The sequence below is a fragment of the Phalacrocorax carbo genome, chromosome 28 (genome assembly GCF_963921805.1).
Source record: "Phalacrocorax carbo chromosome 28, bPhaCar2.1, whole genome shotgun sequence".
Taxonomy (NCBI): domain Eukaryota; kingdom Metazoa; phylum Chordata; class Aves; order Suliformes; family Phalacrocoracidae; genus Phalacrocorax; species Phalacrocorax carbo.
This window is the reverse complement of record NC_087540.1, coordinates 3039717-3064468: the sequence shown is the minus strand read 5'-3', so window position 1 is coordinate 3064468 and position 24752 is coordinate 3039717. Positions and strand designations below refer to the sequence as shown.

The following is a 24752-nucleotide window of genomic DNA, read 5'->3' as shown; positions in this document are numbered from 1 at the left end:
TCCTCCTGCGCCCCGGCACCCTGGTGAAGAGGGGCCGGTTCCAGAAACCCCTTGGAAATATCTACAGCGTTTCGGTGCCCGGGCCCCTCCGTGCCTGCGGCCCCTCGGGTGCTTGAAAACCAGCAGCCGAAATGACTCCCGTGCAGCCCCGAACGCAGCGCGTGAACTGGGGAAGGGCTTGGCCCCTGATCCCGAGCCTCGCGTTAGCAGTCCCAACTAAAATCCCGACGGCTTCAGAAAACACTTGGGAGCTTGTTCTGCAGCCCGGCCGCTGCGGTTTCTCTCCCCGCAGGGCAGGGCACAGCGGAGCCGAGCCAGCTCTGCCCCGGGTGCCGCAGGTAGGCGTCACCCCCTGGCACCGCTCTCCCGAAAGCTGCACAAAGGTCCTTGGTGCCACCTGTTTGTTTAAAACAAACGCGTTCCTCGCAGGCTGAAGCTTTAGCCTGAGGAATATCGAGCAGAGGGACGGTGCCAAGGGGCAGGCAGGCTCCGGGCTGGGGGACCCGGGATCCGCCTGCAGCGGCACGGTCCGGCCCCTGCGCGGCGAGAGGGCATTTATCTATTTTCCTTCATTTTTCCGCTGAGCGGGTGCTTCACGTGACAGCGGCGCCGGGACACCTCAAAACAAAAGCTGCGGGGAGCTTTTCAAAACCTCCAGGCCACTTCTGGCAGATGGGGATTAAACGCACCGGGGTGTTTATCGCTCGCAGGTGCCTCTCGCGCGGGATCGGTTTGCTCCGTCTGCGGCTGCTTCGTTTCACGGTGGCTTTTCCCAGGAAATGAAATCCCGCCGGCATCCGGACGTGCTGGGTTTGTCCAAGGTGCGTAACCCTTCCAGCATCGCCCGACGGCTCGCTGCCCCCGGGGTCCTGTGCGAAGGGTTAACGCGGAGCCGGAGCGGACGGGGCTCGGCCCCACGGCAGCGGGGAGCGGACGGGGCTCGGCCCCACGGCAGACAGCGCTGCGTGGGCAGCGTGACGCTGCGAGCCTGAGTCACCTCCGCTCGCCCTGCCCTTATCGCAGCTTCAGGGTGCCCTGCTCCACACCCACATGGGCTGCTCAAAGCTCAGCCCCGAGCCGACGGCAGCTTGTGTGGGGTTGGGAAAGCCTGACTGTGCCATGCCAAAGCTCCCCGGGGGAAGGAAATTCCCACCTTTGGGAGATGGGGAAACTGAGGCACAGAGTAACGCTCCTCGCCCTACGGTGCCTTGGGCTTGCCCAGCTCCTGCCTGTTGCTACAACCTGAGATGGATTATTCATAACTCCCACGGGCTGCCATGGGAAGGACTCCCGGGAGCCAGGAAGGGGCAGTTCTGACCCTGAGGGGGTCCCTAAGGCAGTTCTCGCCCCCTAAACTGTGATGGAGTGGGAAATAGGAGGGCTGCTCTGTGCTCGGCCCACCTGCAGCCCAGCACAGAGCTGCAGCTGATGGCTAAGGGAGGAGAGAAATGGGGAGCAAGGCTGAATTTGGGGTGCCCCATGACCCCCATGACAGTGGGGATACGTGTCCGTGTCCGCTGGTGAGGACGGATCTGCATCGATGCAGGGCAAAGGGTTAACAGGGAAAAGGATCTGATTTGCCAAGTGGTTCCTGGTTTATTTTGTGTGTGAAAGAGGCAGGGAGGGAGGGGGAGGAGGAGGAGGAGGGCGCCCAGTTGGGGAGTTGGAGCAGGGCTGGTACCGCTGGGCATCGCTGCCAGGACCGGGCTCCCATGGGACACCGCTGACAGGTACGGCCCCGGCAGCCCAGGGGTGACCTGAGCCACCCGGGAGCCACCGGCCCCGCTCGTGGGTGCTGCAGCCCCCACCTCGCCCGCTTTGTGCCCCCCAGCCGCTGGCTGGCACCTTCCCTGCCCTTTGCCCTGTGCTATGGCGGCTCCCGTGCGACCGCGTCCCCCCTCCCGCGCTGCTGCTGCGGGGGTTCGACCCACAGGGCACAGTCGTGACCCTCGAGCCGGTCGCTCCGACCTCCGCTCCTCCGCTGCCCCGTCTGGCCATGGTGGCCAGCACGAGCATCCTCCACCACCGAGAAAGCCGGTGGCCGGCGGCTAATCCTCGCCGGGGCCGGGGAATCCGGCTCTGCCTGGAAAGAAATGGGGAGCGACGTGCTGACACCCGCATCCCCCCTGGCACGGGCCCGCGTCCACCCTCCGCCGGCTCCTCTGCGTCCTCGGCAGAGGACAGACCCCCCCGTGGCATCAGGTTGGAGTGGCTTTTAGGAGGAAGACCTCATTTCTTGCGTCCTCCCCTGGGAGCCGTGACTCTGACCTGGCGCTCGCTGCTCTGGCTGGGTCCAAAGTGCTGTCGGAGCTGCCTGGAAGCACAGGTCGGATGCGCCGTGCCACGCGTTGCCCTCCGCCCCGCCTGGCACCCAGGGTGTCTGGGGACACGTCCCCAGGAGCCGGCACTGCCCTGGAGCGGGCGGTGGGGCCAGAGGAGCCCGCGGCGGTCCCAACCCCATCCGCGCACTCCGGTGATGAGCGTTGGCCGTTCTCAGCACGGAGCAGCGCATCCCCGCCACGTCCCTGTCCCCTGGCTGGGCTGAGCCGTCGTGCCACCGTCCCCACATCCCATCAGAGGCCGAAGGCCGCCGGCGAGCACAGCCCGCGGGTAACACGATCCCCAGGCTCCTCGCTGCTCTCCAGCTGGTGCTCGCCGACATTTTAGGGGGGGTTGAAACACAAACATGGACCTTAAGGCCATCTCGGGGCCGGGCTTGTAGCGCTGTGGGGCGGCAGCGACTCCCGGCCGGAGGAGCCCATCTCTCGCCGAGGCATCCGGGCACCAAGCGGGTAACGCCGCAGAGCCCTGCCGGCGAGAGCGCCGTGCTGGTGGGAAGCTGCTGCCGGCGTCCCAGTGCCGACGGGCGGTAGATGGGGTTGGTTTGGCTTGTTGGGATGGAGGGGTGCACCCCAGGGCTCTGCGGCAGGCTGGAGGGGGGCAGGCGAAGGCGAGGGTTGCCCGCAGGGTGGGGATTCGATTTGGGGGATCAGCCGTGATGCCGCTCCAGGATCCCGTGCGGCGTCCTGCCGGCTCCCTGCGCGGGAGGTTGGGGTTACACCCTGAGATCCCCAGCTCTTTTCTGGCACTAAACTGGGAAGCTTCTGGGCATCCAGGCTGCTTTTCTGGGCACCAACACCTGTACGAGCCTGGGAACCCATAAATCACTAGGTCTCTTTGTGTGCTTTTGGGGAGAGCCACACTTATCGGTGGCGGAAGTGCCACCGAGTGATGGACACTATCTTTGCTATTTATTTATTCTTTCTTATTTATGGCAAAGCCTCTCACTTGTTCTGGTCTGGTCCTGGGCAGATCGAAGGGCAGATGATGGGCAGACGCAGAGGAAAGTGGGGTTTTTTTAATCAGCTGACTGGGCCGGGAATGTGAAAACAGGAAAGTGGCTGATCTCATCCCATTTCCCTCCCTGTCCCAAACCGGCCTGGCTGGGGGGAGAGCTGCCCACAGGGCTCGGGCGCAGCGGGGTGAGTCGGGGCTGGGCAGTGCCGGGGGAGGATGTGCCAGCCCCGGGGGATGCTTCGGGCACCGGCACGGCCGCTGGCGTCGGGGTTTTGGGATTACGGGCAGGTGTGGGCAGCGCGGACCGGCGCACTGGGCTGGGGCGCGGGGATCGGGGTGCTCCGCTGGGGTTTGCAGCCCTGGCTCCATCTTGCAAACAGCAGCAGAAGAGATTTTTACTTCACGGAGGGGTTACGTGGTCCAGGCAGAGCCAGCAGCGCTGCACTGATGCTGCTGCAAGACAGAGAGACCGGGCGTGATGGGGAGCCGGGTTTGGGGGGGGCTAAGAGCCACACCCCACAGTGGCCTTTCTTTAAGGGCTTTTGTAGCCGCCTGGTGCGGGCAGCCCGGGCGTCTGGGGGTGTCAGGGTGCTCAGGTGGGGCTCGGGGGCTCCCCCAGCCTGGGGTGGCCTTTGGTGGTGGGGGGGGCACAGCCAGGCTAAAACCACCCCGGGTCCCATCCTGCTGCCGTGCTGGGACCACACGCAGGGGCCAGATGCCACCACACTAAACCCCGGTCCCCAAGCGACTGCAAAGCAACCTGAGCATCCTCACCCGCGGGACGGCTGCTCCGGGGGGATGCGTCACCCCGGGGAGGTGGAAATTTGGGGGTTTTAGTATCCAGGTGGACAGGCCGCATCCTTGTGGGGTCACCCTGGGGTGGTGGGACCCTATAACTGCTCATGCCCCCCCACCCCAGCCAAGCTGATGAGGAGCAGCTCTCATCCCAGCCAAATTCCTGGGCGCTTAATGAGTAACCGGCAGCGAGGTGCGGGGCCGTGCTCAGCCTCGAGTGGGTGTTTCTGTGTGCTCCTGCCAGCTGCGGCCCCCCACCCCGGCCATGTTTGTGCAGAGCTGGGGGCCAGGGGGGCCGGGAACCCTCTCCATCGCGGCGCCAGCGCTGCAGGCTCGGGGGGCCCCGCGCAGTGCGTGGGGCTCGGCAAGGTCAGCGCCGGTGGGGGGACGCGGCCGGGAAGGGCAGCTCCTCTTTATGGCCATCATAAGCTTTAAAAGCTGTTTAAAGCTCCAAGAGAGGCCGTAAAAACAATCTGGGGGAGCTGCAGAGCTCAGCTGAGACCCCCCCAACTCGTTTCATGCCCCACGCCAGGGCTGGGCTGGCCGGCCCCGACGCCTCCGCTCCTCCCTCCCGCAGCGTCTGGCCCCGAGCGCAGCATGGACGGTCCCGACATCTTCCTGGGTCCCTGCGAAGGTGCCCTCTGCGGGGTCCCGGGTCAGAAACGGCGCTGCATGTCGGCCCTGGAGCCTGTCACCGCACCCCGCCCCAGCGCCGAGGCTGGCTGGGAGAAAGAGGAGGAAGATGAGGATGAAGACCACTTTCGGGGGGTGCCCTTGCGGCGATCCTGTGCCCTCCGGACCTCCATCCGCTCCCAGGACCCCTTCCGCCGGCACAGCTGGGAGCCGGGCAAGGAGCTGCGTGGAGTCCCCGGCTACGACCAGCTCAGGTAGCGGTGACCTGCCCCGTGCCCCCAGCCCAGCCCCGCAGCCAGCCCCGCTTCCCTGCCCTCGCATCGCTGCTCCCGAGCCCCCCCCGATCCCGGGGTCAGGGTCCTCTGTGCAGCGTCCCTGGCTGCACCCCAGAGATGTGCATCCCTTGCTCTGACCTGGTGGGGATGCCCCAAAAGCCGGGTGCTAGAGCAAGGCTCACCCTGCAGGGACTGGGGTCCCGGTGGTGTCCCCCCGCCCAGCTCAGGGTCCCCATCTCCCTGTCACAGTGTGAGTCTCAAAGGCCTGAGCCCTGATGACATCGACTCCAGCGCGGAGCAGCTGGACAGGCTGGGGCGGCACCGGCGGGACCCCCGGCGAGCCCCCCTCATCCACAGCAACGATGACCTGGAGTCCCTGCTCTCCCAGGACGAGGAGGATGAGGCTGATGTGCAGCGGGCACAGGTAGGAGCCCCTTCCCCCTCCTCCTGCCACCCCAGGGTGCCCCATCCCACAGCACCCACCTCCTCTTGCAGCTGGGGGATGGATTCAGGGGCTGAGCTTGGGTGAGGGCAGGGGACCCTGGGACAGGGGATCATGATGGGTCCCCAGGAAAGCCCCATCCTAGGTGGCCTTGCCATCGCCCTGGGTCCGGGATGCTCCCGCCCAAGCTGCGTTATCCCCTGGGAGAAGCTTAATTTTGGGGATCAATGGCAGGGAGGTGAAAATAGGTAGCCCATGAGCCTCGGGACCATCCGGCACCGGTATGAGACTGGGTGCACCATCCTGGGGACCAGCAGCTGCCCCGTGGCACCCACCGAGCCCTGCCAAAGGGCAGGTGGAGGGTGGTAGGGCCAGGAGCCAGTGGCCCTGGTGCCAACCCCATCACCACTGGCAGGAGGATGCACGGAGGCTGCCGGCATACCGGGCCAGGCAGAGCGCCAGCGCCTGCAGCCTCTCCAAATCGGCATCGCTCAGCATCATCGACAGCTTCCCCGATGGAGACGGTGAGTGGTGGCACCCATGTTCCCACCCCGGGCAGGACCGGGGTGATGGCCCCCACGTCTCGCCCCTCTGGCGCTGCATCCTCGTCCCTGCTCAAACCTCCCTCATAATGACCCAAAATCGATGCTGCTGCCACCAAAGTTAATTATTTCTCATCCCCCTGGCCCTGCGGCAGCCCTGGACCGCGGCAGATGCTTCACCGACCGAAAGAGCCGGCTTCTCTTGCCGGGCTTTGGCCCCTCTTTTAATTCATCTTCTCTTTTGCTGTTGCAGAAATTTCCCCCTTCGCCTCCCAGCAGAGCCTGGTCAATGGGTGAGTCTGGGGGGGCACACGGACGCAGCCATGGGGCTGGGGGGACACACTGTACCCCTGTGCTGGGGTGTGAGTTAAGGCAGCTCAGGGACCAGGGAGCCCCCAGGGGAAATGTAGAGATTAAAATATTGGCCCAAATAGGGCTTTTCTGTTGTTGTTGTCGCTTGTGGCTGCAGAGAGGGGAGGGGGCAGCTGTGTGCGACAGGGTGAGGCTGAGACCCGACACACTTCACTCACCGCCGGCATCGGGGTCAGCAGGAGCAGATCCCCAGGGACGAGCGGGCTGGAGGGGACGGTGTGTGTCCCCCCGTCCCCGGGATGCTCAGCCCCCCCCGGCAGGGCATTGTGCCGCGGCTCGGGGCCCCCCTCTGTCCCCGGCGCCTGTCACAGCCCATTCCCGTCTTCATTAGGGCGGTTGTTCCCGGGCACCGTCGTGCCCGCGGCTGGCCGGGAGCCCCGCGGGGGACGAGCGAGGACAGGGACGGGGACACGGAGGGGGCCAGGCCCCGGCCCCCCCCGCCACCTTGCCAGAAAGGATGGTGCTGTGCGGCCCCTGCGCCGTCCCCTCCGTGTCCCCAGCCATGGGTTGGGAGCGGGGCTTGTCCCCCACCGAGGGTGTCCCCAAGGAACCAGGGCCAGTCCTGAGCAGGACCACCCAGGAAAGGGGGGGTGTCCGTGCCTGTAGCACCCCACAACCTTGCGGCTGCACCCATACCAGCCGGGACCACCGCCCCGCTCCCCAAATTACAGAGCAGGTACCCGGTGGGGGTCACCGAGGAGGGGATGTAGCCACCGGGGGGGGGTGTCTCCGCACCCCGCGGGGCTCGGGGCGAACAGAAAGGGCTCTGTGCTCGACCCAGCTGGGAGCGGAGCAGCCACCCCGGGGAAGCCGGGGGGCCGGGGCGGCTGGGCTCGCTCCTCCCTGTTTCCCGGCCCTGCAGAGGCCAGGGACAGAGGGGGATTGTCCAGGCTGGATCCTCCATCTCCTGCAGCTTCGGCGCCGGGAGCTGCGGGCAGCTGGAGGGGCAGGCGAGGAGCCAGAGCTGGGAACAGACCCCCCTGGGCCGGACCCTCAGCTTCATCAAGAGGATGACGGGGAAGACGAAGGTAGGGAGGGGAGGCGGAGGGGGTGGCAGGGCGGTTCGCTCCCGAAACGCGGCGGCGGGGGTGGGAGGGGGGGGTCGTTTGATGCTCTGCCCTTTGGGGAAGCCGTGCCTCAGTTTCCCCTCTCCCACCCGGTACCGTCCATCGCTGGGTTTTGTACTTGGGGATCTAAGGGGGGGGGGGGGGACCCCCGATTCCCTCGGGGAAGGAGACGGAGGAAGGAGGCGTTTGCCCGGCGGACACCGGCTCCCGCCCGGGCACCGGCGATGCGGTTGGGGTGGCGCTGCCGTCGCCCCCGTGTCCCCACGTTCACGCCGCCGCGGCGCAGCCGGAGCCCCCCCGGGGAGGGCACCGGGTGCCGAGTGCCGGCGGCGGCGGGCACCGGTGGCAAAGCCGCTCTCCGCCGGCAGCGAGGCGGGGCGGGGGCCGTACGGGGACCCCCCTGCCCGCTGCGGGCCGGGGGACGGTCCCGCCGGGGGTCACCGGGCTCGGCCCTCGCCACGGCCGAGGAAATGAGGCTTTTCCTGGCGGCGGGGCGCTTGGTTGCGCGCCGCGCCCTCCGCCCGCACGCCCCCCCCCGGGCCCCGCCGCTCCAGCCCCGCGGGTTCCTGCAGCGAGTCCTTCACTGGGGACATTTTCCTCCGGCTCCTTCCCAGCCCGGGGGGGCGGCAGGACCTTGCTGAGACCCCACCCCCGTGCCTCAGTTTCCCCATTTCTCATAGAGAGGCGGTGCGTGCTCGTGGGGTGCTTAGGTTGAGTCTGGGTGGCCGTGGGACAGTGGGGGGGGCACGGGGGGGGCCTCCGCAGCCGCCCCGACCCTTCCCGCGGAGCCAGGAGCTTAGGGGGAAACTGAGGCAGGGCACTGCGCGCGGCACCTCGGCGGCAGAGGGGCCGCCGGCGGCTTTATGTCCCCGTGGTGTTGCAGACCACCCCCCTGCCACCCGCTTCTGGGGGGTGAAGCCCACCTTGCCACCCCCGCCCCAAGGCAGCCCCTCAGCGTTGCCATTTGCCACCTTGTGAAGCCATTAATCCCCAGGCCCCTGATCTCATCCTGCCTCCTCCCTGCCGGGCAGCGGCCAGCTGGATTAACGGCCAGCTGTTAACATCATCACGGGGGCCGCGCTCCCCCCGCAGCGCCGATGGGCCAAAACCCTCCCTGGCATGGTCTGGACCCCGCAGTCGGGACCGTTCCATCCTCATCCCACCCTGCTGCGTGCCGAACCAGGGCTGCAAATGGGTTTAAATCCAGGATTTATTATTATTATTTGTGTTATTTTTGTTTAGCAGCGGGAAAGGGCTGCTCAGGCCAGGCTCTTGCCAAGTCTTGGTTTAGCTAAGTTCATCCTATAAAATCTCCGGGGAGGGAGAAGGGTCCTTGAAGGCTGGGGGCTGGTGGTGCTCCGGATCCGGCCCCCTCGGGCAGACGGATGGGGAAAGGGGGTCGATGCGGGCCGAGGCAGCGGGACGGAGGCAGCGGGTCGGAGGCGGTGGGACGCCGAGCCCTGCACGTGGTGATTGCATCAGGCGGCGGAGCGGCGAGGGGGGATTGGGGCGAGGGGGGATTGGGGCGCGGGGCGCCCACCCCAGAGTGGCCGGTGGCACGGGGGTGGTGCTGGGGGTCCCTGTGGCTGCGCCACTGGCTGAGGCAGCATCATCCCCGGGCCGGGTGGGGGGGACACGGGACAGATTTTGCGTCACGCTCTGCAGACGGGTGCTTGTAGCTGGGGGGGGTCCCAAGCAGAGGGATGGGGACGGGTCTCTGGGGTCCCCCTGGAGTGGGGCAGTGGGGCTCAATGGGGGACATTGGTGGGGGCCCCAATAGAGGGGACCCCAAAATGCTGGGGGGGAGCAGAGAGCACCCAGCACCACCCTGGGGGGGTCAAGCTGGGGCCTTGTGTGGGTTCCGCGGGGCCGGGCGCTGGCTGGGAAGCGGCCATGGGGAGCGGGGACGCTGCCGGGGGGAGGGACCATGCTATTTCAGGAAGAAATAATAATCCCAGCCGCCGGGGCCGAGCTCGCTGCTGCTGCGGGGGCTCGGCACGGGCCCGTCCCCGGGGACCCCCAGCCATGTACGGCCGTCGTGCGCCCAGGGTGAGTCATGGGAACGGCTCAGTCCCGGGGGTCCCGTGGGGGTCCCGGGGCGTCGCTGCCACTGCGGGTCTTGCCTGAGCACCACACGACGCCAGACTGGCCCTTGCTTATGCCAGGGATGGACCACGTGATGTTGGGGGGCTGTGGGCCATGGCGGGGGGGGACCCCAGGATCCGACACCCGCAATGCTGTGGGGCGGCTGCATCCCCGTGGTGATGCCCGTCAGCAGTTTTGGCGAGGGGCTGGTGCTGGGGTGCACTGGCCTTGGGGAGGGGGGACCAGGTTCCTGCCCTGGGGCCGTGGGGTCCCCTCTGCAGCCAGAGCACCCCCATCTCCTCCCTTCCTGACTTTTTAGGGCTGAGCCGCCGCCGCTTCCCCCTTCCACGTGATGCTCGCGGCACCGCGGGGCTTTCCAGTGCCCGGATCTGACCCTGCCACGCGGGAAGGGGCACTGGACCCCCCCACGGGCATCACCGGAGCCTCCCCACCGGCCACATCCTGCCCTGGGGTGGTCGATCGCCTGTTCAGGGCTTCTTTCCGTCATTTTTGGGGCTGTTTTAGGGTTATGGCAGGGCAGGGGGAAGCAGAAGCAAACCCTGGCCAGAGGGGTTTGTACACAGGGAGGAAATGAGAAGTTAGGAATTAAGCTCTGGGTGAAAGGAGGAGCGTAACCACGTGCCCCCCGGACGCTCAGGGTGGCCTTGCGAGGGTTTGGTTCTGCTTTTGGGACCGAGATTTAATTAAAACCCAGCCTCGGCAGCTGGGCCCCCGCCCGGGAACGAGCCCGCGCTGGGCTAACGGCCACGGCTGCCTCCGGTAAAGTGCTCCGGCTGGAGCTGCCGCCTGCGTTTGAGTCACTGGATGTGTTTTTCCGACAGTTCCGCTCCGGCTTCCGACTTCTCCCCTTCCCTGGGAGCTGCTCGTGGGGGCATCCCACCCTGCGCGGGTGCATCCCACCCGTATCCCGCAGGGCTCGCAGCGCCGGATTCGGCACCACCGGGCCGTTTCCTTTGCCGCAGGCAATGATTTCTGCTGGGAAATCGAGGTGGAAGAGCGGGGGCCCCTCCCGGCAGCATCGGTGGCTTTTCGCCGTCGCTCGTTACGCCGAGAGCCGCCGGCGTCTCTCCCAGTTGCCCACGCGGCTTTGTCCCCGTCCCCTTGGTGAGCGTCAAGTGCCGCCGGGCTCGGAAACGCGGAGAAAAAGGGACATTTATTTGCTTAAGGAGCCCTTTGCCCCCGCGCACCCCGCAGCGGGGCGGGTGGCTTCGCGCCGGGGCTCGCCGGGTGCCGCCTGCGGGCAAGGTCGCCGAAATGGCTCCCGTCGCCCCGCAGCGCCGGGCTCTGCCGGGACGTGGGGGTCTCCCGGTGCCTCGGTAGCGTTATCTCTGGCAGTGAGCGGGATAAATCCAGTAAACCCCGGCTTCTCCAGACGGCGAGTTAACGTTCAACCAGGTTGAGGTTAGGCCAGCTCCTGGTGCTCTTCCAAAAAGGCTGTTTTAAGGGAAAAAAAGCAAAATTTTTCTGAAATCCCGCCTTTAGCGTGACTTTCTGTCGCTGGGGATCTGGATGGGAAAGCGGCTTTTTCTGTCCCCCGCCTCCAACAAGCAGGAGCCGGGTCTGGCATCGATTTGCTCTGTTTGCGAGGTAAAAGCCCCAAAATGGAGGCAAAAGGGGCCGCAGTGCAGGGACAGGATCCGTGTGTCACCCTGAAACTGCACTCTGGGGGTGTCCGGGGCTCCGGGGGAGTTTCGGGCCGTCCTGCGGCGGCTGTGCCATGGGGGATTGAAATCCTGTGGGATTTTCTTCTTCCTTTTGGGATTCCAGCCCTGGTGTCACCCGGGAGGATGCAGGCGGGGGACGGGCCGTGGTCCCCCGAGGTTGTGGGGTTTCCGTGGGGCTGAGGCTGGGTGCTGGGTGTGGGTGGGGAGGGGAAACTGAGGCACGAGAGCAAGGGCTGGACCCTGGGGCTCCGATGCGGGGGACTCCGGCGCGATGCTTCTGCAGCAGCCGCGGCCGGATCCGGAGTGACTCCAGGGTGGCCATTCCCAGATCCGGAGTGACTCTGGAGTGGCCATTCCCAGCAGCCATGCTGGATCCGGAGTGACCCCGCGGTCCCCGTTCCCAGGCCACCGGTCCCTGCCCGGGGCCCGATCCTGCCCGCCGTCCACCCCATCCCGGGGCCCGATCCTGCCCGCTGCCCGCCCCCTCCCGAACAAAGGCCCGCGGGCAGCACGCGGCCGGGGCCGGCAGCGCGACCCGCCCCCGGGGGGGCGGAGCCGGCGGCGGGAGGGACGGGCAGGGCGGGCAGGGGAGGGCAGGACGGGCAGGAGCGGAGCGGCCCCGCCGATTATGTCCCGCCTCGAGTCGCTGGCCCGGGCGAGGAGCGATCGCGCCAAGGTGGGTCCCGGCGGGTCGCGGTCCCGTGCAGCCCCCCCCCGGGCGGGGGGTCCCCCCCAGCCCCTCTCCCTTTCGGGGGGGGGTGGTGGGGGTGTTCCCGCCCCTGCTCCTGCTTCCCGTCCAGCCCAGGTGCTCACCCTCCCCCCCGGGGTGGGGGGTCAGGTCGCTGCCCCGCCTGGCTGGGGTGGGGGGAGGTTTGGGGGTCTTGCCAGGGCGAGGGGGTGCTGGAGGGAGGTGCGTGGGGATGGGGTGATGCTCAGAGGAAGGGTGGGGGTATGTGTGTTTATGCACCTCGGAGGGGGTCCCCAGCAAATGGGGGGGGGGTGGGCGAGGACCCTCCGGCAGCCTGGGCGCAGCCGCTCCCCATTGTGCAGCGGGGTCTCCGGGGAAGACAATAACCCCCCTGCCCGCCCCGCCGCCCTCGCCCCGCCGCCGGGCAGGGACCGCCGCCACCCGCCGAACATCCCGCCGGCAACTTCTTCGGCCCAGCGACGGCTCAACTTCCCCCATCGCTCTCGCCCCGTCAGCCTTGTTTCCGCCGAAGCCGAAGCCCTTTTGGTGGCGTGGAAACCTTCCAGCTCCGGCACGGCGGGTGAGGAAGTCGCCTTCTCCTCCTGCCAAGGGGGTGGGAGCGAGGTGGGACACCCCCCCCCCACCCCACCTTTTCATTGTCCGCAGCCCGGTGGGGACAAAGCCCCGCCATCACTTGGGCGATGGGGAAACTGAGGCACGGAGAGCCGCTCTCGTCCCGTGGGAGCGTGTCCCCGTCGCCCGTGACTTGGCGGGGGCGGGGGGGGGGGGCGGCTGGGTGCTGTCGTGCTGCCCGGAGCATGTGGCAATCGCTGGCGTGGCGAAACGATGGGCAAAGGGGGGGGCAAAGGGGGGGCCCAGCTGGTGCCGGGCGCTGCCTGCGCTTGGCAGGGCTTTGTGCTCCTGCTGCGGCTGCTGCGGCGGGCGAGCCAAGCCCCCCCCCCAGCCCCCCTGCCTCAGTTTACCCCAAGCCGGGGGTTTTTGGCAGCGGGGCGAGGGGGGGAAACCCCAGCGGCGGTGCTGCCCCGGCTCACGTGGTGCGGACTGGCCTTGCATGCACCGAGTTCGTCAGGTCTGAGCCACCTGGGGAGCGGCTGGAGGTTTTCGGGGTGTTCGGCCCTGAGGTCTGGGATCTGGGGGGGGCCGGCGGAGATGGCGGTGGCAGGGTGTGTGGGGGGGAAGTGGTTGTTGGTTCCTGTGCCGGCCGGGGCGGGGAAATGGCGGTTTTTGTTTAAAGAAAGTTTCATCAAAACCCGTTTCGCCCCACCCTGGGCCGAGGGGGGGCTGGTGGGGGGTGTGTGTGTCCCCCGGGAGGGGACGGCTCCACTTGGAGAGCAGCCACCGTCCCCACCGCTTTAGAAATGGGGGGGCCCATCAAAGGCAGCGGGGGGGGACACACACACAAAGCAGCGGGGCCCCCCCCGGCTGGGCTTTGCAGATGGGATATGCGGGGAACCCCCCCCTTCCCCCCCGTCCTGCCGCAGCTTTACAATCATGGGGACCCCTTCTCCCATAGCGGTACCTGCTTTTGGGGGGGAGGCATCCCCCCCCCACTGCCTTCTCTGGAGCCCCCCAAAACAGCGGAAGGGGGTCCCTCGCTGCACCCCCACCCGCCTGCACCCACCCAGCCCCGCAGCCCCGCTCCTCCGGCGGCTTGAATCCTCAGAGGGGGCAAATTTGGGGTCAAAATAGAGCTGTTGTGCGCTGGGGAAGGGGGGCACCCCATCTTCTTGGCGGGGGGGGGGGCGGGAAGGGGCTTTCGGGCATCCCCCCGCAGTTTCGGCCCCGGCGCGGCGGCATCTTTTGTTGCCGCGCCGGTGAGGACGGCGCTGGCTTTGTTCAACGCCGGGGTGGCGGGCGGCGGGGGGGACCGGCCCCGACGAGGGGGGGCCCGACGTGCCTCCGTGACGCCTTTTCGGGGCTCGGATCCATCACCCAGGTCAGACCTTCGTTGTTTTGTTTTTTTTAGGGGGGGGGGCTGCACCCCCAACCCCGGCTCCTCGCACCCGGCGCGGAGGCGGGGGTGCTGCAGGTGGCTCTGATTCTTTTGCGGGCGAGGGGATGCGACACCGTGGGGTGGTGGCGGCTGGGGGTGTCATTGCCCCAAAATCTTTCTTCCCGGGTCTGGCTTGAGTTTTTCGGCTCCGGAGGTTGGCGCGGGTGTGTTCTCACGCAGGAAAAAGAAACGGGCTATCTTGGGCGAAGTCGTGTCGGTGCCAGCAGAAATACACCCGCCGTAGGCGTCGCACCGCGGCGCCGGGAGAGGAAAAAAACCAACCCCAAAAAATCCCCCGATTTCTATTTAAAGCGGAGAAACTTTCTGCTCCCCGCCAGCGCCAGGTTGGTCGGAGCTGGGGGGACCCTCCGAACCCCCCGGCCTGAGACGCCGCGGTGCCCGATGCCGGCGGTTTGGTTCAACACCCGTTTTTGTGCCGGCGGCGTTGGCCGGGGCGGGGGTTGTGGTGCTGGCTGCTGCTGGGTTTGGGGGTGATGCTGGGGGGGGGTTTTTGCATTGGGGTATTTTGGGGAGTGGTGTCGGCACCCCCAGCCACCCTGTTGTGTTTTAGGGGGCGCGGGGACGGAGGCGCTGGCACGGCCGCTGGTTTGCCCCCCACTCAGTTATTTACAGCCACGTGGTGACTCGTGTCCTGCTGCCTCTGATGGACCCCCCAAGCCGTGGGGTGCAGCCTGACACCCCCAAACCTGCTGCTGGACCCGGGTGTCCGGGCTGGGTGGGGGTCACCCACCCCGGTCACCCCCACCCCAGTCACCCCTTGCTGTGCCGGCGGCGGTCCCGTCCCCACACCGGGCTGCCATGTCCTCGGCGTCCCTGTCCCAGGGACCCTCTGTGGGCCCCCCCCGCCGAGCAGGGGTGGGGGGTCTTTTGTCCCCCACCGGGCTGGATTTGGGGCTGCTGTCGGAGGGAGAGTCCCTGTCCAAAATGTCCCCTGCCCAGCCCCGGTGGGCAGCCGGAGCCCCAAATCCCCCCAGGCCCCCCAAATTCCTCTTCTCCCCCCCCTCCCCCCCAATGCTTCCAGGGCAGCCAGGGGTGATGCCGAAGCCTTGGGGGGTTTTATGGCACCGTCACCGGTTGCACCCATGTGTGTGTCCCCCCCCCACCTACTGTGGCCTTTGTGGGGTCGGGGGGACCCAGGCGTGCTGAGGGTTGGGGTCTGGGTGAGGGGCACCCAGGCAGGGGAACCCAGGCGTGCTACGGGGTGGGGGGACCCAGACAGGGGTGGGGGTCCGGGTGGGGGGGACACCATGGGGTGCTGCGGGTTGGGGGTGTGGGTGGGGGGGACCCAGGCGGGGGAACCCGGGTGTGCTGTGGGGTGTGGGTGTGGGTGGGGGTCCGGGGCGGTGGGAGCCGGTGCTGGGGGGCAGATCCAGGCAGGCCGATGGCGGGGGGCCGCGGCGGCAGGAAGAGGAATCGGCTCCTGCCTTTGTCTGGCGGCGGTTCGGTTTCCTGCGGCCGGGGCCGGAGGGGCTGTGGGGCCCGGGTCCCGGGGGGGCCACACAAGGGGGGGGAAAAAGGCAAAAACTGGGAAAAGGAAAAAGGGAAGGAAAGGAGAAAAGGAGAGAAAAGCAGAAAAAAAACCGAAGGAGAGAAAAGCAGAAAAAAAAGAGAGAAGCAGAAAAAAAAAAAGGAGAGAAAAGTGGAGAAAATGAAGGGGAAAAGGGGGAAATGTCAAAAAAAGAAAAAAGGAAAGCAGAAAAAAAAGGCTGAAAGAAGGAAAGAGAAAAGAAAGGTAAAAAGGAGAGAAAACAGAAAGAAAGAAAAGCAAGGAAGAAAAAAATTAGGAAAGCAAAAAAAAAACCACAACAGGAAAAAAAACCAGGGGGAAAAAAAAAAGAAAAAAGCAAAGCAAAAAATCCAGGCCCAGGCCCGGGGGGGCCGGAGCGGGGGTCAGACGTCGTGGCCGGTGCCGCTCGCTGCTGGCCGGGCCGGGGGGCTGCGGGGCCGGGATGTGCTGCTGCTCCTGCGCCCCGTTCCCGACGGACGGGGAGGTGGAGAGACCCCTCTGCAGCGCGCCGGTGAGCGCCCCATCCCCCCCGCTCCCGGGGAACCCCCCGGCGGGGGCTGCACCCCCGTCCCCTCTCCCTGGTGGCCTCGGGGTGGGGGGATGCTCTGCTCAGCCCCCTCCTGTCCTGTGGGCTCCCATGGTCTTCCTCACCTTCCTCCCCACCTGCCTGGCTCCTCTCCGGGGGGGGCCCTTGGCTTCTCACCCACCCTCCTGGGGGGCTCAGGAGCGGGAAACCGGGACCCCCTTCGTCATTGCGCTGAGGCACGGGGAGGGGGTTTGGGACCCACAGCGCCGCCGGTGGAGGGGTGCTGGCGCGGAGAGGGTCCCCCACCCGGTGGGTGCCCCGGTGCCAGGCACGGCCGGGTGCCACGGCGGCGGGGGGGGGACACAAAGGCGGCTCTGTGCCGGTCGGGGTGCGGGGGGGTCCGAGGCAGGAGCGGACGCCCTCGAGATGCTCGGGACAACGCCGGCTCGCTCCCTTTTTCTGGGAGAGCAAAACCATGGTGAGCTGCCGGCAGCACCGGGGTCCTCAGGCTGGACCCCAACAGCGTCCCCATGGGGGGCAGCTGGCCTCCGAACCCCCGTTTTGGGGGACAAAGGGTGAAAATATCCACTTTGGATAAAAAAAGGAGGTGAGAAGGCTCAGGACTGACGGCTGCCATGCTCCAGCATTGCCCCCAGCCCCCATGGGTGCCAGGAAGCATCATCGCCCCCCCCACACCCTGCTGCGGCCCCCGCATCTCGTCCCCATTGGGGCTGTCGGCTGTCATGCCGGGGGGGGGACATGTGCTGGGGCGGGGGGGATTTCTCCCGCAGCCACCCGGTTGTCATGGTTATGGGATGATGGGAAGCACGGGCGAGCGGAGCGATCGGGGTGGCTTCTCCCCAGCCGCTCGGCTCCCCGTCCTCCCCACCCCGGGGTGGCAGGACCCCCCGAGCATCGCGGGGGACCAGGGCGTCCCTCGTCAGCCCTGGCTCCCCGTCACCATGAACCGCATCCCGAGGCAAGCGGGGGCCGTGCCGGGTGGTGCCGCCGGGCGCCCGCCGTGCCGCAGCCCCGTCAGGCGCCCGTCGCATCTCTCCGGGCAGAGCAAGGAGAAGGAGAAGATGAAGGAGGGCAAGGAGAAGGACGCCCGCTACACCAATGGCCACCTCTTCACCACCATCACCGTCTCGGGCATGACCATGTGCTTCGCCTGCAACAAGAGCATCACGGCCAAGGAAGCTCTTATCTGCCCCAGTGAGTAGCCGAAACAGCCGCGACGGCGTTGCCGGCTCGGCACGGCGAGCGGGCGCTTGGTCCCGGTTTGGCCGCGCGGGTTCGTGCCGCGGAGCGGGAGGGATGCTCACGGAGGTGATTTCTCCGAGCTGGCAAGCACCGGCGTGCCGCCCTGGCACGTCCCGGCATGGCAGCCGGCTCCTTCCGGCTCCCCCGGTGCGGGCGACGCTGCGGTGCCGGCGGAGCCGGTGTGCCCGTGGCACCGGGCTGGCGCGGGGCATCGTGTCCCCCGGGGTCGGGGGGGGGGGGTCTCGGCGGCACCGCGGCAGCTCAGCTGCTCCCTGGCAGCTGCGGCTCCCGGATTCCTCCCGCATCTGCTCCCGTCGCTCCGGTGATGGCGGCTCCCGCGGCGTGGGGGTGGCGGGAGGGTCCCCCCGATGTCTCCCGGGGGTGGCCGTGCCGTCACCCCTCCCTGACCGCATGCGTCCCCCCTCCCCAGCCTGCAACGTCACCATCCACAACCGCTGCAAGGACACGCTGCCCAACTGCACCAAGGTGAAGCAGAAGGTGAGCGGCTGCCACAAGTGGCACGAGCTGGCCGGTCTCAGCCAAGACAGGCTTTTTTTGGGGGGTGGGTTTGGGGGGGCACACGGGGATGGTGACACCCGCCACGGTGCCTCTGCTCCCCCCCCCAGCAACAGAAAGCCGCGCTGCTGAAGAACAGCTCGGCGTTGCAGTCGGTCTCGCTGCGCAATAAAAGTGAGTGGGGTGCGATGTGCTGGGAGGGGTGGGGGAGGACAGCCCTTCCCCCCCCAGCGCTGCCTCGCGTCGAGGTGTCGCGGCAGGGCCAGGTCCCCCTCCCGGCTGCGGGGACACCCCCGGGGAGGGCTGGGGGACACATCCCCGGGCGGGGATGCTGGGGGGTTGCTGTGTCGGGGTGTCCCCCGTGGGAGCGGGGACGCTGTGCGCAGCCTGGGGGGTGGCGGAGGGGGTGGCAGTGCTGACCCCCGGTGTCCCCCCACCCCAGCCGCCATCCGGGAGCGCCCCAACTCGGCCATCTACCCCTCGGAGAGCTTCCGCCAGACGCTGCTGGGTCCCCGCCGCAGCCGACCCTCCCTCTCCCTCTCCAAGAGTGTCTCTACCACCAACATCGCGGGGTGAGTGGGGGGAAAACGGGGGGTCAGGGGGTGTCCCCAGGGTGTCCCCATCATGTCGCGTCCCTTCCTGCCCCAGGACGTTCAACGATGAGTCTCCCCTGGGGATACGGCGGATCCTGTCCCAGTCCACGGATTCCCTCAACATGCGCAACCGCACGCTCTCGGTGGAGTCGCTCATCGACGAAGGTGGGGACCCACCGGGGTGGGGGACGCGGGGTGGGGGGGCACGGGGCGCAGGGCCAGCCCCCCGGCTCCCACCGCCCTCCCGCGCAGGCCCCGACGTCATCCTCAACCAGCTGATGAGCGACTTCGAGACGGACGGGAAGGACTTCGAGGCGGATTCGTGGAGCTTGGCCGTCGACAACAGCTACCTGCAGCAGCACAAGATGGACGTCATGAAGCGCCAGGACGTCATCTACGGTGGGCGGCCGCGTGGGGGTGGGCTGGCCTGGGGACACGGGGGTGAGATGGGGGTGGAGGGACAGGGCAGGGGACATGGGGATGGGGACACAGATGGGGGACATGGGGGCAGATGTGGGGACATGGGGATGGGGAGGCAGATGTGGGGACACGGGGATGGGGGGGCAGATGTGGGGACACGGGGACGGGGCAGGGGACATGGGGATGGGGATGCAGAGATGGAGACACGGGGACAGGGCAGGGGACATGGGGATTGGGGTGCAGAGATGGGGGACATGGGGATGGGGATGCAGATGTGGGGACACGGGGACAGGGCAGGGGACACGGGGATGGGGACGCAGATGTGGGGACACGGGGACAGGACAGGGGACACGGGGACAGGGCAGGGGACACGGGGATGGGGACGCAGATGTGGGGACACGGGGACAGGGCAGGGGACACGGGGACAGGGCAGGGGACACGGGGATGGGGAGGCAGAGACGGGGACACCCAGAGGCGGTGGGGACGGAGCAGGCTGGGACCCGCCGCGGCCGCTGCCCCCCCTCACCCGTCCCACCCGCGGCAGAGCTGATCCAGACGGAGATGCACCACGTCCGCACGCTGAAGATCATGGCCAACATGTTCCGCAAGGCCATGCTGGAGGACCTGCAGGTGGATCCCGCCACGGTGCTGAAGATCTTCCCCTGTGTGGACGAGCTGAGCCAGATCCATGAGCGGTTCCTGGCGCAGCTCCTGGAGCGTCGCAGGGAGTCCCTGGCCCACGACAGCAACAAGAACTTCGTCATCAACCGGCTGGGGGACATCCTCGTCAACCAGGTGGGGACGGCGCGGGGCCACCACGGCCAGCGGGTGCTGGCGGGGCACAGCGGCCTCACTGACGTCCCCTCGTCTCCCCCCGCCCCAAGTTTTCGGGTGCCAGCGCGGAGCAGCTGAAGAAAGCCTACTCCGAGTTCTGCAGCAAGCACACCAAAGCCGTGAAGGAGTACAAGGACCTGCTCGCCCGCGACAAGCGCTTCCAGCAGTTCATCCGGGTGAGCGCCCGTCGGCCCCGCACGGCTCCGGAGGGACCCCAGGGATGGGTGTCGGGGTCTCCCTGTGGGCTCCGGGCTTCGTGCCCCTGCTGGAAGACACTTTTGCCAACCCTGTGCCTCAGTTTCCCCAATGGCGTCTCTCCCTAATGCCTCTTAATGTGGTTATGAGCACCGGGGGCGGGGTGGGGGGCTGCTGCTAACGGGGTGCCCTGTGCTTCCCTCCCTCCCTCCCTCCGGCCGGCCAGAGGATGACGCGGTCCCCGCTGCTCCGACGTCACGGGGTGCCCGAGTGCATCTTGCTGGTGACGCAGAGGATCACCAAGTACCCGGTGCTCATCGAGCGCATCCTGAAGAACTCCAAAGGTAACGGGGCTGGGGGGCACGCAGGCGACGTGGGGGGGCTGCCCATGCTGGGGGGGGAAGGGGGGCATTTCCAGCCCTGACCGCGCCCCCCCAACCCTTCATCCCAGACAACGAGGGTGACTCGGCGGACCTGTCGCGGGCGCTGAAGCTGGTGAAGGAGCTGATCTCGTCCATCAACGAGGAGGTGCACGCGTGCGAGATGAACGCGCGGCTGTGGGACGTCTACAAGCGCGTGGACGGCCGGGCCAAAGTGCAGCTGCCGTGGGAGAGCCGCGCCGGCGTTTTCGGCAAGGACGAGCTCATGCGGCGCAAGCTGGTGCACAGCGGCTGCATGCTCTGGAAAACGGCGGCCGGGCGCTTCAAAGGTGGGGACTGGGGGTGCTGTGGGGTGGGGGTGCTGTGGGGTGGGGGTACCGGGGGATGGGGATATTGGGAGATTGGGGTGCTGTGGGATGGGGGTACTGGGGCATGGGGTTGCTGGGGGGTGGGGACCGGGGGATGGGGGTGCTGTGGGATGGGGTACTCGGGGATTGGGGTGCTGTGGGATGGGAATAGTTGGGGATTGGGGTACTGGGGCATGGGGATTGGGGTGCTGTGGGATGGGAATAGTCGGGGATTGGGGTACTGGGGCATGGGGATACTGGGGGACCAGGGTGCTGTGGGATGGTGGGGGTACTGGGGCATGGGGTTGCTGGGGATGAGGGTACCCAGGAATTGGGGTGCTGGGGGATGGGGGTACTGGGGGACCAGGGCGCTGAGGGATGGGGGTACCAGGGCACGGGGATACCGGGGCATTGGGGTGCTGTGGGATGGGGGTACCAGGGCACGGGGATGCCTGTGGAGCAGGGTGCCTGGACACAGGGCTGCTGGGAGGCCCCCACCCTGCACAGATGACTTTTGGAGGGGCCCTGGGTCTGGGGGTCCCTGGGGCTCTGCGGGTGGGACACGCCGCGGCCTCGCACCCGCCCCAGCATCCCCCATCCCTGCGCTGCCTTCCAGATGTCCTGGTGCTGCTGATGACCGACGTCCTCATCTTCCTGCAAGAGAAGGACCAGAAATACACCTTCCCCATGCTGGTGAGCTGCCGCCGCCGCTCGGCCCCCCGCCTCCCGGCCCCCCAGCGCTGCCGGGCCGGCTGTGCCGGCGCCGGGATGGCGTTGCGACCCCGTCCCCTGTCCCGCAGGACAAGCCGGCCGTCATCTCCCTGCAAAACCTCATCGTGCGGGATATCGCCAACCAGGAGAAGGGGATGTTCCTGATCAGCGCGGCGCCGCCGGAGATGTACGAGGTCCACGCCGCCTCCCGCGACGACCGCAACAACTGGATGAAGGTCATCCAGCAGACGGTCAGCCTGTGAGTGTCAGCCCTGGGGGTGGGGGTGTGGGGGGCGTTTTTGGGGGTCCCCGCGGCCACGGGGTGGGTGACGGTGGGTCTGCTGAGCCTTGGCAGGATGTGGCTGGTGGGAAGGGCGGACGCAGTGAGGTGGGGTTGGGGGTTCCCCGCTCTGACCCGCCCCGTCCCGCCCCGTCCCCCACAGCTGCCCCAGCCGCCAGGACTTTCCCCTGATCGAGACGGAGATCGAAGCATCCTTACGCAAGCTGAAAGGTGGGTGCTGCCACTTTGGGGGTCCCCGTCCCCCCCCCCCCCGGGCCTGCTCGTCCCACCCCCCGCCCTGCTCATCCCATCACCACCCCACAGACCGGATCCTGCAACACGATCGGAAGATCGCGGCGCTGCTGGAGGAGAAGGTGGGGCTCTTCGCCGACATGCTGGCCCTGGCCAGCGGCTGCGAGGAGCCCTCGCCCGCCCTGGCCCCCCGCACCCTCTTCCGCTCCGACTCGGCCGAGGGTTCCCGAGGGGAGAAGCTGATGCACGACGCCATCCGGGAAGGTACGGATGGGACAGCGGCCGCGTGTACCTGAACCGCCCGGGTGCGACGCTCCGGATGGGGAAACTGGGGTCTGCCCCCCCCTCCCCGCCGTGGCGTGGGGCTCATCCTGTGTTTCCCCGCAGTGGAATGCCTCAAGGAGATGTTCACGGGCTCCGGACGCGACCGGGACCAGAATAACCTCGCCGAGGCCGAGAGCTGCCCCAGCCCCGGCGCCAGCAGTAAGGCGGGGGATGGAGGGGGGGGGCATGTGCTGGCTGGGGAAGGGGGCTTGCACCTGGCCGGGGGACCCCCGGGACCGCAGTGGGGCTCACCCCCTGCCTCTCCCTGCAGACGGCGACGCCGGCAGCTTCAACGGCTCCCTGGAGTTTTGCAGGGCGGATTCAGATGCTGGGCAGCGGGTGAGTGCGGCGAGGGGGGCGATGGCGGGGGGGATGGCAGGGGGGGACACCCCCCCGCTCCGTGCTACGGCCACCGCGGCATCACTGTCCTCTCCCTGTAGGATGGAAACGGCAACCTGCAGAGGGTACCCCAAGAGGTAAGGGGGGGGACGGGATGGGGGAGAGCCCTGGCTCCCTCCTTGTGCTGCCAGCGTGCCTCAGTTTCCCTACCCGGCTTCACCAGGGGCTCACCGTCCCGTCCTCTCCCCCCCGCAGGAGATCAACCAGCGCCTGGTGAACCTCTACACCCTCCTGCACGAGCTCCAGGTCGGTGGGAGCCTGCCGTGGGGCTGGGGATCGGCGGGCGGGGGGGGGACGACACACGCACCGGCACCCCCCCCTGCCCCGCACCCCCTGCCCACACCCCCGCCCGCCTCCCCGCAGGCGGTGGTGAGCCAGCAGGACACGCTGCTGGAGCTGCAGCTGCTGGAGGGCACCGAGAAGCCGTCCCGCCGCGGTTCCCAGCCCACCCTGGCCGAGCCGCCGGCGCGAGCGGGCGACAAGCCCGGCCCCACGGAGCTGGCGCTGCTGCAGCGGCAGCACGGGCTGCTGCAGGAGGAGCTGGGGCGCTGCCGGCAGCTCTGCCAGGAGCGGGCGCAGGAGGCGGCGGCGCTGGAGACGCGGCTGCGGGACAGCGAGCAGGAGCGCGGCCGGCTGGAGCGCGAGCTGGAGGAGGCCCGGAGGCAGCTGGGCGCGCTGCGGCAGGAGGGCGGCGCGCGGGCACGCCGCGGCACCGAACCGCGGCGGAGGAGCCTGCCCGCCGGAGACGCGCTCTATCTCAGCTTCACCCCGCCCCAGGTAGCGGGGAGGGTGGGCTTGTGCGTGACACGAGTGCGTCCGGCCTCAGCCCACCCGGGTTTGGGGCCTGGCAGGGCGGGAGACGTGCTCATGCGTGACACGAGTGCGTCCGGCCTCAGCCCACCTGGGCTTGGGGCCTGGCGGGGCGGGAGAGATGTGCTCATCTATGACATGAGTGTGTCCGGCCTCAGCCCACCTGGGTTTGGGGCCTGGTGTTGCAGGGGAAAATGTGCTCATGCATGATACGAGTGTGTTCAGCCTCAGCCCACCCAGGTTTGGGGCCTGGTGTTGCAGGGGGCGGGAGAGATGTGCTCATGCATGACGCGAATGCATCCGGCCTCAGCCCACTCTGGTTTGGGGCCTGCTGTTACAGGGGAAATTGTGTTCATGCATGACACAAGTGTGTTCGGCCTCAGCCCACTCAGGTTTGGGTGCAGGGAGAGGTTGGCAGGGGTCTGAAAGACGTGCTCATGCATGACACGAGTCTGCCCAGCCTCAGCCCATCTGGGTGTGAGGCCTGGTGTGTCGGGGGCGGGGCAAGATGTGCTCATGCATGACACGAGTGCACCCGGCCTCAGCCCCTGCACGGCTGGGGGGCGCAGGGTCCCAGGCTGACACCCCCTCACCCCCACCTCCCTCTCAGCAGCTGAGCCACGGCGCCCCCCCCGCCAGCCTCTCGTACCACCACCCCACCTTCGCCCCCTGCCCCCGGGAGGAGCCAGATTACCGGGGGGTCGATCCCGACCGGCTCTGGGAGGGCGAGGACGCCCTGGACGTGCTCCTGGAGGACAAGGACTTGGGGAGCCGCCACTCCCCCCCCGCCAGCCCCCGAGGTGGGTCCCTGGGGTGGGGGGGTGCAGGATCGGGCCCTGGGTACCCACTTTTCCCAGGGCGGGGGGGTTTAACCCAGTGTGTTCCCACAGATTTCCTGAGGATGCAGGATATTCCCGAGGAGGTGGAGAGCAGCCAGGATCTGAAGGAGGGCGACGGGGGCTCCTCCGACAGTTAGGGACTGGCTCCAGACCCTCCCCAGCACCCCCAGCACCCCACGACCCCCCCACCCAGGAGATGCCGGGGGGGGGAAGTGGGGGACACCCGGGGGTCTTTTGGGGAGCTGCTGTTCCTGTGGGAGCCTTACGGGGCTTGGGGTGGGGGGACACGACACAGTGGTTTGGGACCGATGTGTGGCCCCCCCGTCTCAGATTTATTTATTTATTATTTAGTCTTGGGGTGGCAGGATGCAGCCCCCCACCCCCGGACAGCGGTGACGTCCCCCGTGGGGGGTGAGCCCGTCCCTACCAAAGCTCGTGCCCCCCCCCCCCCGGGTTTTGGGGGGGCTGCCCGGGGTGTTGGGGGTGGGGGCTGGGACAGGTGGTCTTAACTGGTTGGTTCACCTTGGCTTAATTGTAAAAAACAAAACAAAAACCCAAACAACAACAACAAAAAAAGGGAAAATAATTTAAAAGATCAGTTCGGACCCAAACTGGGGAGGGGTGGAGTCCAACTGGGAGG

The 24752-nt window shown here is 67.7% G+C and overlaps 1 protein-coding gene across 14 annotated transcripts; it reads left to right on the top strand.

Annotated features, from left to right (window-relative positions):
• Positions 1–594: 594 nt before the first annotated feature.
• Positions 595–24705, top strand: ARHGEF2 (Rho/Rac guanine nucleotide exchange factor 2). 14 transcript variants are annotated; one of them, XM_064475258.1, is made up of 27 exons: positions 595–821; positions 4670–4979; positions 5250–5424; positions 5858–5966; positions 6238–6277; positions 7270–7384; positions 17014–17164; positions 17643–17710; positions 17839–17902; positions 18171–18300; positions 18377–18486; positions 18574–18720; positions 19286–19536; positions 19626–19751; positions 19997–20114; positions 20222–20479; positions 21114–21190; positions 21298–21467; positions 21652–21719; positions 21813–22004; positions 22128–22223; positions 22336–22403; positions 22505–22540; positions 22659–22709; positions 22827–23240; positions 23884–24073; positions 24164–24705. In XM_064475258.1, exons 2-27 carry the CDS (start codon positions 4690–4692, stop codon positions 24247–24249), a joined length of 3600 nt encoding a protein of 1199 aa, XP_064331328.1. In that variant the 5' UTR covers positions 595–821; positions 4670–4689; the 3' UTR covers positions 24250–24705. The 14 variants fall into 14 exon arrangements, with proteins under 14 accessions (XP_064331328.1, XP_064331326.1, XP_064331327.1 ...); XM_064475256.1 differs by having other exon boundaries at positions 4625–4979; XM_064475257.1 differs by lacking the exon at positions 595–821 and adding an exon at positions 1657–1730 and having other exon boundaries at positions 4625–4979.
• Positions 24706–24752: the final 47 nt, after the last annotated feature.